Raw genomic sequence first — 18,525 nt, 5'->3', positions numbered from 1 at the left:
ATGTTTATCTTATTTGTAACTGTGTAACACTTCTATTGTAGTAATACAATTTTAAAAACGAAAAGTACCTCTCATTTTTTTAAATCTCCTACCTAACCTTTTTTACGTTTACTACAGCCCTTGTAAATGTACTAACCCAACTGCTGTGGACAGTGCTGCTACTGCTGCTCTAAAAGTACAAGCCGGACCTTTAATATTACAAGCCGTATAGTAAATCTACAAAAAGCTTTGTATTACTACAATTTTTTTGTAGATTTACTATATTTAATCTAGGTCGGATTTGTATCCAAGATTTAATCTAGTAAATTTACAAAAAAATTTTTTACTGTGTATGAGAAAATGTCACGAAAAAGAGCAAGTATAGACCGACGTCGTCTGCTTTACTGCTGGTGAGATTGCGGATCACATCACCAGTAAATCGACAGTAGCGCCCCCAACCACGCAACGTTGTCACGTCGTACATATGTAACAGCTGGCGGCGATTGCGGATTACACCCTAAAGGGACTCGTCTCCATGTTCCGTGGCGCCCTCTATGCTAAAGTTTTCTATCGCTGGGCTTCTTGCCTTTAATACCTCATTGTCCCTTATTATCTTATGACCCGAAACTTACCTCAATGTATTTGAAAGAGAAAGTGAGACTTCGTATCCATCGTTATAAACATATTCGTCATCTTCCTGAGGCCTAATTCGGTTGCTCTTCTCCCTGTGTGAGTAAGCTATTTAGAAAGTTTCGACCAATCAGAGGACTTTGTAAAAAAACTCAAGGAGCGCGCTGATTGGTCTAAACTTTCCGATTATGGTTGACTCAACTCTCTGAAGTGACTCAAGTTGGTGAAAATAAGGAGCGCGTCTTTCGTACAGCTATACCTATACTTACATAGTACATACCCATACTATAAAGTTTGTATTTATATACCTACTGTTTGACCTTCAATCTTTTTATCAGTCGTCAGTTCGTTATCATCAAGTAAGCAACAACAATATACACATCCAATATACATATATAGGCATGAGCTCTAACGTGCAGCGAAAGTTATATACAAGTACCTAATATGGTGAGGCAAAGAACGAAATATAAGTATTCAAACAGCGACGCTGCTGCTGCGCAGATTTGGTAAAAAAACGTCGCTTTCAACGGTACAAACACTCATCTTTGACTGTATAAGCTTAGTGCATCAGGTAGAATGACGTTGCGATCCACATCCACGTGCTGATAAAATCAAACACACTGAGCCCGTTACACCTACTCTCGCGTGTAACTCTTGTTGTTTATGCACCTTCGTTGACACGCGCGTGTATCCCGCATTGCGGGTCGACACACGTCAGGATGCCTAAGGATAGGTGTTGCGTACCGTCGTGCAACTACGTTCGAAAGTATAGAAGTAACAACCAAAACTTTCGACGATCGTTGTTCAAATGCCCCAAAGATGCTCAACTGGCCCGAAAGTGGTGTGAGAACGTTGGCATATCAATGTCACCCACCGATCACGTTTGTGAGCGACACTTCGAACCTCACCACCTCATAAGCTTCGACTTCTTCGCGGGAGAAAACTACTTTCAGGTGACTTTTGTACATATTACATATAATTGCTCTATTCTCTCTCTGTTTTTTTGCTTATCAGCGTCGTACTGTACTCTATTCATTTTTCATTCATTGTGTTTTTTATTTTTTGTTTATACACTGTAGAGGTCAAGACTGAACAAGCTAGCTGTACCCACAGTGTTTGATAACTGTAGTAATGAAATAGTCTCAACAAACAACGTAACACAATACGAGCTGACTTCTTTCACACATTTTGACAATGGTAGACTATTAAACTCTTATGATATTCCATCGAACATCCTTCCAGATGAGAGTCTTGAAAATTTCGAAGTTTCTCAAATACAGTTGAAAGATAGTTTGAGTAGGCTGCCTAGAATTCAAAACTTTATGACAGATGTAGTCCAAGACTTGGAAGCTTCCAAAGAAGTACTCTTGAACATCAAGAAAGAGGAATTGACTTCAGAATCAACCATGGTCAAAGTAGAAACGTTGGAAGGTAAATAAATTTTCTATTTTAACTCGTCAAATATAGTGTCAGTGATTAATTTCTATATTGATTGTTACAGATTGTGCTGATAAAAATAATCAAGAAAATAAGGCTGAAATGGCAAGACTGACGGTTCACCAGTACGTTAAGTATCATAAACAGCATCTGACTTTGTTACTACCAGAATCGTGGAAAATTTTTGAACTACCAATTAGTGAGGAAGAAGTAATTTCTTTTTCCAAAGAGTGTACAATTAGTGAGAACACAGGACTTGTGGTTTTGTATGAAAAAAATATTGTTATCTACAAAAACGGAAACGTACATTACTCAATTCATGGAAAAAGGTTAAGGGACATTGAGCCAGATAATTTACCAATGTTTCCAGCAAACATACCAAATACTGAAACGATGTTAAGAATTATACAAGAATTTGATTTAGTGAAAGTGTGCCAAGGATTTATGATCAGTGAAATGGAAATAAATAATGATTCTTCTCTTTGCAAGGATGACTTGGGCTTTAAGCGTCATGTGAAGTGTTTTCTTGTAGCTGATGCTCAACAGTGTGATATTTGCTATAAGTATAATCAAACTATGACACCGAGCATGATTAACAGGTCCCAAATATTAACAAATATACAACCTTATTATTACATAAGTAATCAAATGAATTGCTCTAGTCGGTAGAGTTTTATATTTACAAAGACGTTAATCATTTTTTGTCATTATATTCGTGTATAAAATAGAACTTATATCATTAGCACAGAAGCTTTCCGTTAAATGTATGGTTTTTTTTACTTTTGACGATTTTTATTTTTTTTAAACTTAGATATTATTATACTAGTGAAAAAAAAATTTTTTTTTTTTTTGTTTAACTTTTGTTAGGATTTTAAGTTTCAGTAGACTGAAAATTAAAAAAAAAAAAAAATACAAAAAAAATTAAACTAAGTATAATGTATCAAGACCGTTATGATGCTTTGGTTAAGCATTACAACGATTAGTGATTAAACTTATCAAATACAAATTTTTTATGAATAAATTTTTTTCTAAATAATAAACTTATTGTTGTTAAATTTGTTTTTAACTGCATAGTTTAGAGTGATGTTTGAGAGAATACTGTTTAAAGTATTAGTACCTAACAAAAAAGTGAAGTATTTGCTGTTCTTCGAATGCCCTAATCCACATACAACCTATTTAAAAAATTGTTTTTAATATTAAAAATTTGACAACCAATCTTTAGTCTAATTGAAAGTAGAAAAGCTTTACCTTTTTTGTAACTGGAAACAGTGCGACTTATTTTAGAGAAAGTAAGATAGCACGAAATGTAAAACCAGAAGCATACATTGCCATAAATGTTTGTAATACTTTTTCAAGATTTTTATTACTTATAAAAGTTATGTTAAATTATCATGAGAGAACTATGACCAACAATTTCTTCAAAAAACTATAAAAAATTTAACTGAATCATGACTAAATTTTTTATGACAGATGGTAAAAGATGGAAAATGGTCATTTAAATTTACAAATGACATCACTTAGTCAAGAAAATCCCATTTATTGATTTATTTTGCAGTTATACACTGTAAGTGTGACCTTATAATTAGTGGGTATTGAAAATTATGATGGAATTTAATACAAACTAGAAATTAAAAATTCTGAAAAATTTACTTTCTAAAAATGTAGAAGTAAGTGTAGCATACTTTAAATATTTTTTATACTTTTTGTGCTTCAGTTCAATGAAGTCTATTTAAACATTACTTTTTTTATTATTTAATGAATACGACTTATGATAGAAAATATTAATTTTTACTGTTAAAGTTGATATTTAAAAAAAATTAGATTTTTATATTTTTAAATTATTAGGCAGAAAAATAAACATATATAAATGAATGAATAAATAAAAGTTAGTATCTGCAATGCACTAATTTTAAAATTAATTAACGGTAAACGGCAAAAGCTTTGACTTCTTCAGTGACTTCATCCAGTATGGAAAAACAATAATTATAATCATTTATTAACTTATTTTTTTCAGAGTAAGAAATGGTCGGTAAAATAATTTCGTCGCGAGTTAAAAGTGGATCTTTTCTTTTATCACAATCAAACACGTCTTCACCATCACCTTTATCCTCACTATTAGACTCATTTCCTCTATCTTGCTTTTCATTTATAAAATGCACATACGGAATATTGTAGCCGTAAATATATCTTCCATACAAAACATACAGGTTTCCCTGGTAACGAAAGGCAACTTCTCTTGACGGACAAATAGTTCCCCCCTTAAACTGTTCTTTACTCTTCACACTGGTGTCCACATAAGAAGGCAACGCGTTTTCATAAGTGCACCTAATAATGAGGTCAATCATTGAGTCTATTTCAGGTTCGTTGTTCTTGTATAAAATGTTACCCAAAACGTAAATCTGTTTGCAATGGAAGTGGCGTAATCCACCAATGTTATAGAAATCGTCAACAATTTTATCTAAATCGCTGTGCGGATTCCAATATCGCTTCATGCTATAGGTTCCATTGAACATCAATTTTTCAATGTTCTGATCATGTTCCATGGTATGAAAATATTCATTTTGTAGTGTTAATGCTTCCACGTTTAAAGCCATGTTATCAGTTGAATTATTACTTGCACTGACACTCATTTCTGCAGAGTATTCTGAAAGTAAAAAAATTTTTATGCAAATTTATTTTATTACCTATTTTTTTATGAAACTTTTTAGAAACTAGAAACAGTAATATAAATATTGTAAATTTTTTTTCATTTAAATGATAATTTGTGCCATCCACTATGATTTGGAATTTAATTTCAAGCAATAAAAAAAAAAAATTTTTATTCATACATAAGAGTAAGACAAATAATTGCACAATTGAAAAGTACAACTCCTTTATATTATAAGTCAGCCATAAAAAAAACCTTACCTATCTGAAACACTGGAACTGGATCAGTCCCTTGCAAAATTTTTTATCCACCTGTTGTATGAATGACCGAATTGCATTTAACTTGCACTTTTTTGTTAGAACTTATGAAATAATGTCCCTTCCTGTGTTCCTGTGTCTTCCTGATACAAACAAAACAAAAAGAAGAAAATGCTATAAACTCTTCTAACTTAAAGCTCAGCTAAGGTAGGAAGTCTCGGCAGTCTGATAATAATTGACGAATAGGCCATGACATTTTGTGTTACGTATACTTAAGACATCTTTCAAAAGTGATACTTGTAAAGATGTCAAAAATTGGGGACCAATCACAGTAAAAAGTGAAAAGTTAGAGTGAAACATTTTAAGCTTCATCGTATACTTATGCTGTTTATAATACTAGAGCTTACCTCCATTCAATTGTACAGCTTCGCAGTTTGCCCAATGAAAACAGTCCAAATCAACTTCTTCTGCAAGTACTTATATGTGTGCACAACTGCACATGGCCTCAAATAAATTTTAGCGCGCTTTTTGGAGGGAATAAAACACAATAAAGTATACCTACATATTTATAGTGATCGGGAAATTTGAAAGAGTTTCGATTGTCGATATGTAGAGTGCTCATATCGATGTATCGGTTTTCTTTAAACAAAGTATCTGCAACCTGGTTGTAATACAAATATTGTACTGTATGGTCAAGATCAAGGTTTTCTCAAATATGTTAATTTATTAAACACTACTTAATTAATTATAATTATCTTACTTTTGTTGTTTCCGATCTATGGAGGTTAGAGAGGTATTTCAGTCTTTGAAATACTTCGATACCTATATATAATGCGCGGTCGATTCTCGAACTGTTGTATAGCAGACGACGACCGCTCATCAAACCCCCTCTTCGACGCATGCAGGCAGTGTATAATTTCGGAACGTGTGCAATGTGTGCATGCGGTCACAGCTGTCACCCTTTTTCGGAGTCGTGCACACGAGATAAGACGACGACTATACGACGAAATGTTGCAAATGTTGATAAAGCTTAAGTAGTTTAGTAAGAACCGGGCAAGTATGGGTGCCCTTGGAGGTGACGGCAGCGAAGCCAAGGAGAGCCGGGAAGTCCTCAGCACGGTTTTTCTGTGCCTCCTCTGGTACGTGGTGTCGTCGTCGAGCAACGTCGCGGCCAAAGCTTTGCTTTCGGACTTTCCGTACCCAATAACCGTGACGATGGTTCAGTTGACGACGATTAGTTTGTTTTCGGGGCCGTTATTTAGTTTGTGGGGGGTCAGACGCACAAGCACCAGCCTCATAACCTGGTCCTACTACTTCAAGTTAATCGTGCCACTTGCGGTGGGCAAGTTCCTCGGAAATCTTTTAAGCCACGTCAGTATTTGGAAGGTGCCTGTCTCCTATGCCCACACTGGTGAGTCGTTTTTTATTCCCTCATGGGAAGTACTGTTGGTCTTCTGCTTTGATTGATCGATGCTTTGCACAGCCTTGGATTGCTGGCGAATAATCTAGCTATTCACATATGTTGACATTTGTGTGGCAAGTTGTGCTCTTGTAGAGTGAATGACAAGTTGTCATATGTTTCACTTGCTTGAATGTACTATATACTTACCAAGATATGTATTATTTGTTATTTTTATTAAGTAAACAATGTAATACGAGGCTTTAGTTTTGTCAATAACTTTTAAGTTTGTTGCTTCATTTTTTTTAGGGGCATAAATCATTAAAGTCATCAAGTAATTCCATAATTCGTACCAAAAGCTTCCTAAAAGAATTTCATGAGGCAGTGTGCTGCTGAATCTCAGAGAAATCTAAAAATAAATTCTGTATATAGGAGTAGAAAGTGACATGTGACTTAAAAATCCCGCGTTCTCTTACATATGCTTCGAGATTGCAATTCAATTTTGTTTTGCTTTTATTGTTTTCAACACCGTGTGTCAATTGCTTTATGTATGACATTTGCTGCTAGTTGTTTTCCTCTTATCATTGACCGCAAAGTAATTGCCACAATCATGTATACATACCTGGCTAATTAGCAGTGTTTATTTATTTTTACCAGAGTAAAAAAATTGCAGCATGCATTGTCTGTGTGAAACAAACCTCAAGCCTTTTATATTGGTATATATATTTATGCATGGAGTGGCCTCGTGGCACTTTTAACTTTAATAAATTAGCTCTAAATATTATACTTTGGACTTGAGTGAAAAAAGTTGGTCTGCCAAGGTGTGTTTGATGCAGAAGTATGGTTTTTTTTTTTTTTTTTATTTTAACTAGTTGTTTTACGATAAGACCACCATAAACAAAATTTTTAAGTGAATCCATAGGTAGGGTACTTTGCTTTTCTCGAAATATAGATTTTAAAATCACCCAGTCGCGTACGCTACACTATTTACGCGAAACCACATGTGTACGATCTGGTTTTATTTTTCGCATGCGCTATTACCAATTTCGCGCTTCGCATATCGTTTCGCGTACAGTTTCTCGTACGTGACTCAGGGCGTATAGGTATAATAACAACACTCACAGTACGTTACCAAACAATTGAAAAAATGCACGAATAGCCTAACAATAAACTGAATCGCCTGCATTATGTTGCATTTTATTTTTTCTTCATTCAATCGCAAGCACACGATATCGTTATTTTTCAACACTAAAAGCTAATTGAACAGCTTACAAGCTCAACTTGCAATCTTGCCTCGCTAAAATTTTTGACTCTATCCCAGTGAAGGCCACAATGCCCCTGTTTACTGTGCTCCTGTCCAGGATCATATTGCGCGAGCGTCAAACAACAAAGGTTTATGCCAGCTTGCTGCCCATCGTCGGTGGTGTGGCCATTGCCACCCTGACCGAGCTCAGCTTCAACTTCACCGGGCTCTTGAGTGCACTAGCCTCGACTATGGCTTTCTCGCTGCAGAATATTTACTCCAAAAAGGTAGGGATCCTTTTTTTTTCTTTTCTTCTATTTTGTTTGTTTGTTTAACTTCAATCAGGAAATATTATCATGACTCATATGCAATTATCAATTTCAGGTGCTCTACGATACTGGTATCCACCATCTGAGGCTACTACTAATTTTAGGTCGACTCGCGTTGTTCATGTTCTTGCCGGTGTGGCTGATGTATGACGTGCGGAATCTCTGGCACGATCCAGCGACCGGAAGGGCCGTGGAGATTAGCACGAGGACTCTGGTGCTGCTGGTGGTCGACGGTATCCTGAATTGGTTGCAAAATATAGTGGCGTTTTCGGTGATGTCGATGGTGACGCCGTTGACGTACGCCGTGGCGAGCGCCAGCAAGAGGATATTCGTGATCGCCGTGACGCTGTTTATTTTAGGCAATCCGGTGACTGGACTGAATATTTTTGGTATGGTTTTGGCCATCGGTGGGGTGCTTTGTTACAATAAGGCCAAGTACGATCAGCGTCAAGCTGAGAGGAAGAAGAGCTTGCTGCCCAAGTACAACGCGAACGGGCATCAGAGCTCTTTCCTGGTAAACGGTTGGGCAGACGACAAGCACAGATTGTTTGCCGCTTAGATAGACCAATTTATTGCTATCGATTTTTATTTTTATTTTTTTTTTAATTTTCAATTTCTGTCTGCATACAGAGAAGTGAGCGTTTTACTGCGTTTTTTTTTTTTTTTTTTTTTTTTTTGTTACACCGAATAGTAATGCTCAGTATTTCTCTAGTGCTCACCGAAAGACAGAAATATTATTAGGACGATATTTTTTATGGTTTTAATAAGAATTAGCATCGTTAGGAATAAATTGATACATTAGGATGGACTTGCCTAGATATATACGCAAACTTATTGTTGAAAAAAGTCTGTCCAACTTATACGTGATTTTTATTTTTGCCATTACTGAAAATAATGCGTTTCGCTTCGAAATAAATTTCACATCTACTCTATCAAAGTTCTTTTTAAAATATTTTTGGCATGTACCCGTACTTTGAGATTTAGTGCTTATAACTGGTACTGTCAAGAAATAACGAAGAAAATATTTATTACTGCATTTTTGACAGTTATTTCAAAAAAATTTGTTCATAAACTTTTTTCGATGTACCGATAGTTGCATAAATCAATAAAAGATTTTCTCATTCAATTATAAATATAATTAAAAAGAGCTTAGTATCGTATAATATGTGCGGCATTCTGGACGTGTCAATCGCTGGCTCGATTGATGATTTTTCATTACCGAAACGCGGGAGAAAATAAATCGAAACACGTTTCTTCCATTAACGTCGTGTAGTTTATAAATGCTCATAGTGCATAAATGAATTTATTAATTTTTTTCATTAGACTTTGATAAATAAAAGTAACAAAGTGTTCATGTGTAAATAAAAATAAAACGCAGGTGAAGGTGAATGTTCAGGCAAAACCAATCAAGCGTTGCATAAATTTTTTTTGTACATTTTTAACATCACCGATTGTTGTGTTGCAATCTCGAAAATTATGTACAACGGTATAGGGAGCATGTATTTCGGATGTAAATATCCACCGAGAGAATGTTGGTGACGCCGCAGCCCAAAATGTAGAAAGTGCTCTCACGTTTTATTTGGGAGAGCAGATTTCCCAGATGGTAGCGTGACTGCCCCAACTTTGAGGAGTGCGACTCTCTCCCGAGCGGTGAGAACGCCACGCTTTGGGGCTCCAGCATCACCAAATGCCTCTCATCCATTTCTTTCAACGATATAAACTTTTAAAAATCTGTGAAAAGAAAGAAAAACAACTGCTCATCCATTGTTAAAAAAAAAAAAAAAAAGAAAAAGAAAAGAAAAGTAATATAATAATAATAAATCATAAAAGTATCAAGAGACATTGTTTGTATCCATTTTAATTATATAAATTTACAATCTGCACGAAACATGTTTTACCAACATTTGCTGATGGTCATTTAGTAAAAGTACCATATGCAAGTTCGTTTTCCCCGTGAAAATCCTTCCGTGCATCCACGCGCGCAACCGATCGTCTCGATACGAAAAATAAAAGCCTCTTCCATCTGCTAGTACAGTTTGTTGACGCTGTCGGTGGGCGAGACGGGCCTGGCGATGGTGAGCTCGAGCCTGGCCCCGGCCGCGGCGATGAGGGGCACCGCGAGGCAGCAGTCGCACTCCTCGGTGCTGGCCTCGTTGACGCGCAATATCCGATCGAAGGGCCGTAGGAGCCCGTCGCAGGGCCCACCGGGCCTGAGCCTGTTTATGTACACCCCGCGCTCGTACAGCCCGTCCGACACCGAGAACCCAAAGTCCTCGTACACCGGGTCCTTGTGCAGCGACACGTGCAGGATTTGCTGCTGGCTCGGCGACACTGGCGGAGGTGGCAGCGGCTGAGTGGGACTACAACTGCAGCCGGGTCGCGGTGAATTCGACGCCGCGGAACTGCAAAACCAATGGATGACGATACAAGAGACGTGCAATATGGTACAGTGGATTGCCATATTGTCGATTAAAATGTGTTTTCTATAACGTACTTTGGGTAGGGGTAGGGAGGCATGGGCAGATCGAGTTGGCCGCTGTCGACGGACGCGGTCTCCCAGAGCCTCATGATCTCCGGGCCAGCGACGTCGCCCATCTCGCCCCAGGAGTCGACCGCGCTGTCGACGCTCGGCAAACTTTCCCGGGCCGACCTCACGGCGCTGCTACTGCTACCGGCGCTCGTGTACTGCACCGAGTCGCCCGCTATGCTCGGCTCCCTGTGGGACAACGAAAATCGTCTACCAAACGTAGATCTCGCTCGTAAAAACACATCATATCCACCAACGCGCGTCTGCGGCTTTGTAAAACACAAAGAGGCAACTCGAATGAAGCATGTGGAAACTTGATTTAATTATATGAATTGAATAATCACCATCTTGTTTGGAAAAAGTTGGAAGCGACGCTCACCCAAGTATTGGTTCGACCAAGACTGTAGGGAAGCACCTGCTGCTTTGGATGAGCAAGGTCTTGGTGCTGCTGCTTCCCTACAGTCTTGGTCAAACCAATACTTGGATGAGCGTCGCTTCCAACTTTTTCCCAGTGACAGATACACACTTCATTGGTTTAATTCTGTCAGCAAAGATTGTATTTTTCGCTCGTAAAAGTTACTGCCACCACTGAATGTGAGGGAGGTAAAAAAACGTACCTCGAGTTGGCTGTGTTATTGTTATCTTGTTTTACCGAGCCGTCAATACAGCGCAATAAATAATAAAACCAGCACCGACCTCGTATCGGGCGTGAGATCGGGTTTGCGCACGGTGAGGGCCACGACGCTGCTGCCGGGCCTGTGGAGCAGCTGGGCCGCCTGGTGGAGGTCGCCGGGGTCGAGTTTCTGGTTGTCGATCGCCAGGAGCCGGTCCCCCGGGGCCAGGCTGCCCGTGCGGTAGGCGAGCGAGCCGCGGCGCACCTCGGATATCCGGAGGCCCTCGTTGACCGTGAGCCCGAGGTCCGGCTGGCCGCCCAGGGGCCGCGCCACCCGCACCGTGAACACCCCGCTGCTCGGCACCACGGCCCCACCCACCTTGTACTCAACCATCAGCTCTACCTGTGTTGTTTTTTATTTCAGTCACTACTCAAGCACCTGCACGTATCCACCCCCTTCCTGGTCCACATATTGATGAATGTGTCTCAAGCACCAACCTGGGGCGCCTCGAGGATCATCGCAACTTCGGCCGGTTGTAGGTCCCTGACGGCTCGCCGGTTGATGGCGACGACCCGGTCCCCGGGCAGCAGGACGCCGCTCCTCTCGGCCGGTCCCCCGGGCTCGAGAATGTCGACGACGTAGTCGAGCCGGTCGTCGCTTTGTCTCAGCCCGATGCCCAAGCCCCGGTGGTCCGGGCGTAGGAGCACGTTGAGGGTCTCGCTCACGTGGAGCGTCGATTTTTGCGGCTGGGCTCGGCGCTTCATGGTGCGGCTGGACGCGCTCGGTGGCCTCGGCAGTATCTGCAGCCTGTCGAGACGGGCACTCCGAGAATAAAGAGAGAAAATCCCCGTCGATGTACAAGTTGGACGTGTGCGGCTTACCTGGCGATGCGACAGTTCTCGGAGTTGTTGCGCAACAGCTTGGCCGCGGTGACCGCGTCCTGGACGACCACGTCGTCTACCCCGAGCAGCCGATCCCCCGGCTGGAGGGCACCGCAGCGGTCGGCCGTGCTAGCTGGCCGCAAGCTCTCGATGTACACGCCGCTGTGCGCGTCCCGCACCGTCAGGCCCAACTCTCCTGGATGATGGTGGAACAAACAGTTTTTTTTTTTATTGTATTTATACAATGGGAATAAAAATCTTATCTGTATTCATTTTGTGCATAAAACAGTCGTGTCCTGCAATACTTCATTGTCTCTAGTATATTTCACGAGTTTTCAAACACTTTGACAATTTTTTTTTCCTCTTAAAGTGCATTCTTTTGGCTGAAAAAACTGTTTATGTATAACTGTTCATGGTGCAATACTCAGAGGATATTATTTTTTTTCTGACATATTAGATCGATGTCCCAATAGTCGATCACTTTTTTCGGTGATAGATTTTGCTATATATTTTTAATTGTGTATGGACGTTAATTTATATTGAACAAGTAATCGTTTAGCGTCTGAATATCTATCCGATTTATGTATGTTTTAAAAATTAATGGAATTTTTTTTTTTTTCTCAGTGTCTTCTTTAAAATGGTAATTCACTGTTTTTGTTGGAAAAAACTTTGTTAGCCACCATCAGTGTTACGAGTATAGTAATCATAAAAATTATAGAAAAAAGAAAAAAAAAAAAAAAATTTACGAGTAGTAATCATAAAAAACTTTTTCAGCAAAAAAATTATAGAAAAAAGAAAAAAAAAAAATAGTGATTCCGCCTCTAGTCGAGAGATGCAAACCTTGCGGTCCGCGCTCCAGTTGGACGAGCAGAGGCCCGGACGTCGCGGCCCTGATCTCATCCATGTTGGCGACGTCGTACTCTATGGTGAGCGAAGCGATGGGCGAATCGGAGCTCCTGCGAAGCGCCCGCTGGGCCTCGGCGAGCGTCAGGCCCCTCAGCTCCGCGTCGTCCACCGCCAGGAGCCGATCCCCCGGCCGCACGCGACCCTCCCTCGCCGCCGGACCCTCCGGCTTCACGCTCGTCACCACGAGGGCTCGGCCCGCGCTGCCCCGCAACGTCACCCCCAAGCTGCCGCTCTCCCGCTCCACGCGCACCTGAAATCATCGGGACATGTTTTTTTTTTTTTTTTTTTTTTTTTTTTTTTTTTTTTTTTTTTTCGTGGGACGGGGGAAAAAAACGAAAATTACTGTCGGTCCCTCCCCCGAAAAATTAATACACCACAGTGCAGCTCGAGAACCGCCGTCGTCGGGACGGGGGATATTTTTACCCGCGGTCTATTTCCGTCGCGGAGAATCCGACTCTCGAGCGTCTTTTTAACGCGTCTCCTCTCCAAATGAAAAACATATAATGTACGTGTACCCACTGTTTGACAATACATGGTTACAGGTGTATGTAGAAAAACCCCCCTTACCGTGAATTGCAATAATAAAAGTGCACTTATACCTGGGCAACCTTGGAGGACAAGCTCGTGGTGGCGGTCTCGGCGACGTCCTCGAGGAAGGGCGAGGCGCTGTAAAAGCTCCCCGGGAGCATCTGACCGGGACACGGACTGGGTGCCGATGTCGCGGTTGGGGCGATGCTGGGCGCTTCGTCGGTCCGCGCGGCCGAGTCGGAGCTCGCGCTCGTCGCTACGCTGCCCGGCCTTGTCTTCTTGTGCGAGCGCATCGTCGCCAGCCTCAACGAGCTGAACATCTTTGCCATTTCTTCCCTCTCTCTCTCTCTCTTCGAGTCGTGTTTTACTCCTTGCAAAGGCGCGCGCCCCAAGGGCGCCCAACTCTGATTTTTCCTTCCGCTCCTCTTGTTTTGCCCTTATTTTTCTGCTTCTTGGGCAACCCTCGCTCCGAGCCCTTGCTCGAGGAGTGCATGTAGAAAGCTCGACCGAGACGAGCCACCATCTGTATACACTCAGTGTGGATGTTGCGTTTTTTTTTTTCTTTCTCTTCCCTCTCTGCTCTTTGCCGGCTGAAAGTCGTCGTTTACGTTTTCTGCAACAAGCGTGACAAAACATACACGCACATGTGCCGTTGATCGTTAGTCACGCGTGCACTTGCGGATTGTTGAACCCCGCGCTTGTTCGCCTAAACACCATTTTATCTTTCATTGTTTTTTAGTTCACCCCGACGCGTGGCTGTAACCGATAAGCGATTCAGATCTGCCTGTAAACGCGACCTTATGTTGCCAGGCACGAGAGCTTGCGCAAGCTCCGCTTGTTGGGTTTTTGCGTGGAAGCGAGAAAAGTTATTTAAGCGGTTTTAGTTAAATGTACGTTTGTATAGTAAATATTAGTGTCCGTGAATCATCGATTGACAAGTGCCAGGCTCGAGAGCTTGCGCAAGCTCCGTTTACCGGGTTTTTATATAAATATAGAAGTGGAAAAAGTTATTCAAGCGATTTTAGTAAAATTTACCGATCAATCGTGTGATACTTTACTCGATCGGTGGGATTGAAGAAAATGGAACATTTACCTAAACAAGGCCGGAACATCCCAGTTGCAGACTCGTCGTCGTCGCGCACCACCACCAACACACTTGAGATTCGATTCGTTTCATCGTGATAGTATAAGTACGACGCGTCGTGTGTTACTTTTGTTTTTGCAAAGAACTTTTAAAACCCAAAATCGGTCGTTTACAAAAATGAAGAAAGAAAAAAAAGGGGAAGGAACAAAAGAGAAAATCTTGAGTCGTTGAATTTCGTTCGGTTGTGTTCGTTCGCGTGTAGCGTGAAAAAAAAAAGAAAAAAGAAAAAAGAAAAATTTACAAAATACTGTGCCTAAATGTGTGGGACGAGTGGGTGTTTGTTTATATATATTTATGAATTTGGAAAAAAGCAGCGCCCGCCGCGCCGGCCCGAGCGAGCGAAAGCCGCGAACGAACGACCGGACAAAACTGAAGGCCCCCGCGACTCCGAACCGCCGCGCGCGCCTATGCTCTCTCTTTGCTTGGGAAAAGAGGGGCCGGAGAGACGAAAACACGTGCGAATGAGGCGAGGAGGAGGAGGAGGAGGAGAAAAAAAAGCTCCACGCTTTACGGGTGGTGTGGGGTGTCGAAACATCATCGGGGCACGCCTGCTGCGAAGCGGCTCACGTTAATGGATGTGGTACCTATAAGTGCCTACCACGTATATATATATATGTATTTCATGTGTATATGTATATATATTTTTGGATTATAAACCGAGTTGTTGGGTATATATAGTGGCTCTGAGATGCAGCGCAGTTACGACGTGGTGATTGAGGTCTCGCGCGTGCCCCGCCGATTGAGCTTTCGAGACGCACTACTCTTATTTCTCCTTTTCTCGCGTGACGCGTGGGCGTAATTAATCGTTAAAATGGATATTTTTGATGACAGTAACATGACTTTTTTTTTTTTTTCTTTTTTGTTAACCCAACAATGAAAGATACACGTGAATTTATCCAACAAAGCGCGACGGCGACGAAAATAACGAAAATAACTCAATCGAGCCGAGTCGGGGAGGCGTTAATATTATATCTTCATAACGGTGTAAGCGTATAATCTCGAAAGCCAGACGCAAAGGAACAATTAGAGATCGCGAAGAGAAGGCGTCAAGAGCCTACTCGTGCGTATATACATACATGGTTGAAACAGCACGCGCACGCGTTTTACTTGCACCATTATCGTCAAAGCCAGCCAAAGTTAATATATATAGGGGCTGGTATACAGTAGATTAGCGAGGAGTAACGACGACCAAGGAGTTAATGAAAAGGGGAGAAAAGAAAGTCCTCCTCCGAGAGATACGCGTATACGTATACGAGTGAGTTCATGGCGGCTGTATAACCCGAAATAGCTCGCGGGGGAGAGTATATATACGCATGGCGTACTGTGTGTGTGTGTATATATGTGCAATAGATTCGACTCGAACCGATCGTTGACCGATCGGCTTCCCCCCCGACGTGTTTATCAATTTTGCGGCTGTCCCTTTACATATACGCTCTCTCTCTCTCTCTCTTTTGCTGCTTGCATTGTTTTCTGATTGATGATGATGGTAAATGTGATATTTACGAGTGCAGTATAAGAGTAGGTGCAGTGAATGTCCATAGTAAAGGGTGATGATGATCAATACGCGCCGTTTGTCGAGTTGTTACAATCCCTGTATGCTCACATGTAGAGGAAAGAGCTTTCGTAAGCTCGAGTGCGGAGTACGAGGTGTGGGTAATGTACATCTCGATTGCCGATGGGTGAAAATAAACGACAAAACTTCGCATGTTACATCAGAGGACGTATATTTACAACTCACACCTATACGACTCGGGAAATAATAAATTGTTACGGTACAACGAATGAATGTCTTTTTTCTTTAGTAAAATAACAATAATAGTACACTCGTGGCACAAAGTTTGTCAAACAAACTGTAACCATCCACCAGATTTGTAGACACGTAGGTTTTTTTTTTTTTTTTTTTTTTTTCAATTTTCGACGGGTGGACGGGGAAAATGAAACTATAAATCGTGCCTGTGTAAAAAAGCTCGGTCAGTACACGCATGGAGAATAAAGTTGATCGCTTTTGGCGCGCAAGTGTAACGAAGAACGACGACCGGAAGCTCCGCGTTCGCGTCCCATCAGCCATCAAGCTTTATGATTATCCCCGCGCCTATATATCTATATAGGAATCCATGGCACACACGCGCACACATAAATACACCCAACTCTCTTTCTCTGCAAGCTCGATATATAGCAGCCAAATCGTAGCCCAGCGCTGAAAATAAAGCCCGTGTATCTCTCTCTCTCGTATGTATATTATATGGATGTGTGGTTGGTAGAGAAGTCCAGAAGAAGACGCTGCAGGGTAGGGCGCGTGAACTCAATTTTGAAAAGTTCGCGAGCAAAAAGAGGGCCGCGCGAGTTATAATAACACAGACGCGTTTCCTTCACTTGTACTATATGCGAGAAAGCTGTATATGTATATATATGTATGTTTAACACAGGGCTCTCGTCTTGGCAGCCCGAGGAGGAAGACTCTTGCCAATTCCTCGAGGGTCTAAAGTTAGCGCGTTATCTCGGGGTATAGCAATGTGATGCTCTCTGCGCGTCAAAGAGAAAGAGAGTTGGTTACACGGCACGACACGGCATCTATAGGCTTTGAAGTGTCGGCGTTCGGTCGAGCTCGATGATTGAAGCTGTTTGTCCGATTGGAGGCGTAAAGGAAAAAAAAAAAAGGGAAAAAATTGACTTATACGTGTGGTTTTGAAAAATCATTTGGAATCCGCAAATATATATATTTAAATGAGGAGGAGCCGGGGCTATCTTGGTCTTCTCCCGCGGGCCACTCGCGCGTAATAACTCGTGTGTGTGGAGCCTCGCTTCTTTTACCCGCGAGTATATTAATAAACTCGGCCTGGCTTGGACGAGTATACAGAGGAGGCCCCACTTATGTATAATGTGTTTCTGATACAGCACGGCTATAGGTGTTGCTTGTTGGGATACGGGGATGAAAAAAAAACAACAACAACATTGTTTTTAAGTGGTTTTTTTTTTTTATTGTATTTAATTTCTGTTAGCTATCATTTTAACAAATATTCCTTAATCTTACGTAACATCTTATTTAATCGTGTATGTATAGATTCATTTATTTATTTATATAAAAATTTTACGAGTATGAAATATTGCTCTGGCGAAAAATAAATGTACATAAATATATATATTCAACAACAGAAATTTAACAATACGTACTTTCGTACAACAATATTATTTTTTTATTCTAATTCACTTGATTAAGTATCACATGAGAATTCTTCCTTCAACTTTCTAACAATGAACAATACGGTATGGTAAAACAATGTGATAACGAAAAAAAAAAAAAATAATAATAATCATAATAATAAATAAAATAAAGAGAATCATCAGTTTTAACGAAAAACTTAATATACGTATATATATATATATAGTACTGGGCGAAACAAAAAATTAGAAAATTCGTATAAATATGTTTAACGCAGTGAAATATTTCTATGTAACTTTTAAAACGTATACTTCAACTGCTTAACATTTTAACAGTATTCTAATACTTTTTTTTTTAAATTATATTTACAAAGTTGAGCGGACTCTGTTCAAAGTCACTTTTAATAAGATCTCTAAAGTGTTTGGTGAGTGTTTGGTTTTTTTTCTTTTCATAGTATTCTGTAAAAACACAATTAACGTTTTAAATGCATTTTTGGGACTAAAATACATTGTTTTTAAAACAAAATTTCGTTAACGCCGTATACTAATAAAAGTAAAGTTTTGCAGCCCACCAAACACCTTAGAGTCACATGGCGTATACAAAAAAAATGTTCCACGAGCTTTTCACGATAATTTGACTATCGAGATACGTCTATTTTAACGTGAAAAGCAAGAGGAAACTAAAGTGTACAGAATACGATCAGCTACACTTTGATTCGGTATCGTTACAGTTGAGAAATCGTAATTATTGCCAACCAATGAATGTCGTAACTTTCAAGTTCCATGTAGAGAGAAATAAATAAGTAGTTGTACCACACATTCAAAGTCATTCGCGTGAAATATTT

The 18,525-nt window shown here is 40.5% G+C and overlaps 3 protein-coding genes and 1 long non-coding RNA gene across 4 annotated transcripts; 2 read left to right on the top strand and 2 right to left on the bottom strand.

Moving 5' to 3' along the window:
- Window positions 1-640: 640 nt before the first annotated feature.
- LOC106638149 (uncharacterized) lies at window positions 641-2,756 on the top strand. The gene is made up of 3 exons (XM_089591971.1): window positions 641-1,562; window positions 1,689-2,040; window positions 2,111-2,756. The coding sequence occupies exons 1-3, from the start codon at window positions 1,329-1,331 to the stop codon at window positions 2,713-2,715; spliced, it is 1,191 nt and encodes a 396-aa protein (XP_089448097.1). The 5' UTR covers window positions 641-1,328; the 3' UTR covers window positions 2,716-2,756.
- Window positions 2,757-3,678: 922 nt separating this feature from the next.
- Window positions 3,679-5,449, bottom strand: LOC149374748 (uncharacterized). Its single transcript, XR_016293041.1, has 3 exons — window positions 5,358-5,449; window positions 4,954-5,093; window positions 3,679-4,690 (listed from the first exon to the last, which is right to left on the bottom strand). It is a non-coding gene; the product is annotated as an uncharacterized LOC149374748 (long non-coding RNA).
- A 438-nt stretch (window positions 5,450-5,887) lies between these two features.
- LOC106638193 (solute carrier family 35 member E1 homolog) lies at window positions 5,888-9,696 on the top strand. The gene is made up of 3 exons (XM_014351257.3): window positions 5,888-6,361; window positions 7,671-7,879; window positions 7,977-9,696. Exons 1-3 carry the CDS (start codon window positions 6,010-6,012, stop codon window positions 8,478-8,480), a joined length of 1,065 nt encoding a protein of 354 aa, XP_014206743.1. The 5' UTR covers window positions 5,888-6,009; the 3' UTR covers window positions 8,481-9,696.
- A 146-nt stretch (window positions 9,697-9,842) lies between these two features.
- Window positions 9,843-14,736, bottom strand: Grip (Glutamate receptor interacting protein). Its single transcript, XM_014351261.2, has 8 exons — window positions 14,471-14,736; window positions 13,449-13,990; window positions 12,784-13,099; window positions 11,944-12,139; window positions 11,560-11,869; window positions 11,145-11,464; window positions 10,416-10,658; window positions 9,843-10,323 (listed from the first exon to the last, which is right to left on the bottom strand). The coding sequence occupies exons 2-8, from the start codon at window positions 13,704-13,706 to the stop codon at window positions 9,948-9,950; spliced, it is 2,019 nt and encodes a 672-aa protein (XP_014206747.2). The 5' UTR covers window positions 13,707-13,990; window positions 14,471-14,736; the 3' UTR covers window positions 9,843-9,947.
- Between the last annotated feature and the right edge of the window lie 3,789 nt (window positions 14,737-18,525).

Source organism: Copidosoma floridanum, unplaced genomic scaffold, assembly GCF_036245765.1.
Source record: "Copidosoma floridanum isolate Cflo_tuat_1 unplaced genomic scaffold, Cflo_Japanese_pri ptg000014l, whole genome shotgun sequence".
In the NCBI taxonomy this organism is placed as follows: domain Eukaryota; kingdom Metazoa; phylum Arthropoda; class Insecta; order Hymenoptera; family Encyrtidae; genus Copidosoma; species Copidosoma floridanum.
This window is presented reverse-complemented; position numbering and strand designations above follow the sequence as displayed.

What these genes read in the sequence shown, in the direction of transcription:
- LOC106638193 (XM_014351257.3), top strand. Translation starts at nt 6,010, where the DNA reads ATGGGTGCCCTTGGAGGTGACGGCAGCGAAGCCAAGGAGAGCCGGGAA. An exon ending in TGTCTCCTATGCCCACACTG is followed by an intron (nt 6,362 to 7,670) that starts GTGAGTCGTTTT and finishes ACTCTATCCCAG; the next exon opens with TGAAGGCCACAATGCCCCTG. An exon ending in AGAATATTTACTCCAAAAAG is followed by an intron (nt 7,880 to 7,976) that starts GTAGGGATCCTT and finishes TATCAATTTCAG; the next exon opens with GTGCTCTACGATACTGGTAT.
- Grip (XM_014351261.2), bottom strand. Translation starts at nt 13,706, where the DNA reads ATGGCAAAGATGTTCAGCTCGTTGAGGCTGGCGACGATGCGCTCGCAC. An exon ending in TGTCCTCCAAGGTTGCCCAG is followed by an intron (nt 13,100 to 13,448) that starts GTATAAGTGCAC and finishes CGATGATTTCAG; the next exon opens with GTGCGCGTGGAGCGGGAGAG. An exon ending in TGATCCTCGAGGCGCCCCAG is followed by an intron (nt 11,465 to 11,559) that starts GTTGGTGCTTGA and finishes AAAACAACACAG; the next exon opens with GTAGAGCTGATGGTTGAGTA.
- LOC106638149 (XM_089591971.1), top strand. Translation starts at nt 1,329, where the DNA reads ATGCCTAAGGATAGGTGTTGCGTACCGTCGTGCAACTACGTTCGAAAG. An exon ending in CGGGAGAAAACTACTTTCAG is followed by an intron (nt 1,563 to 1,688) that starts GTGACTTTTGTA and finishes TATACACTGTAG; the next exon opens with AGGTCAAGACTGAACAAGCT. An exon ending in CAAAGTAGAAACGTTGGAAG is followed by an intron (nt 2,041 to 2,110) that starts GTAAATAAATTT and finishes TGATTGTTACAG; the next exon opens with ATTGTGCTGATAAAAATAAT.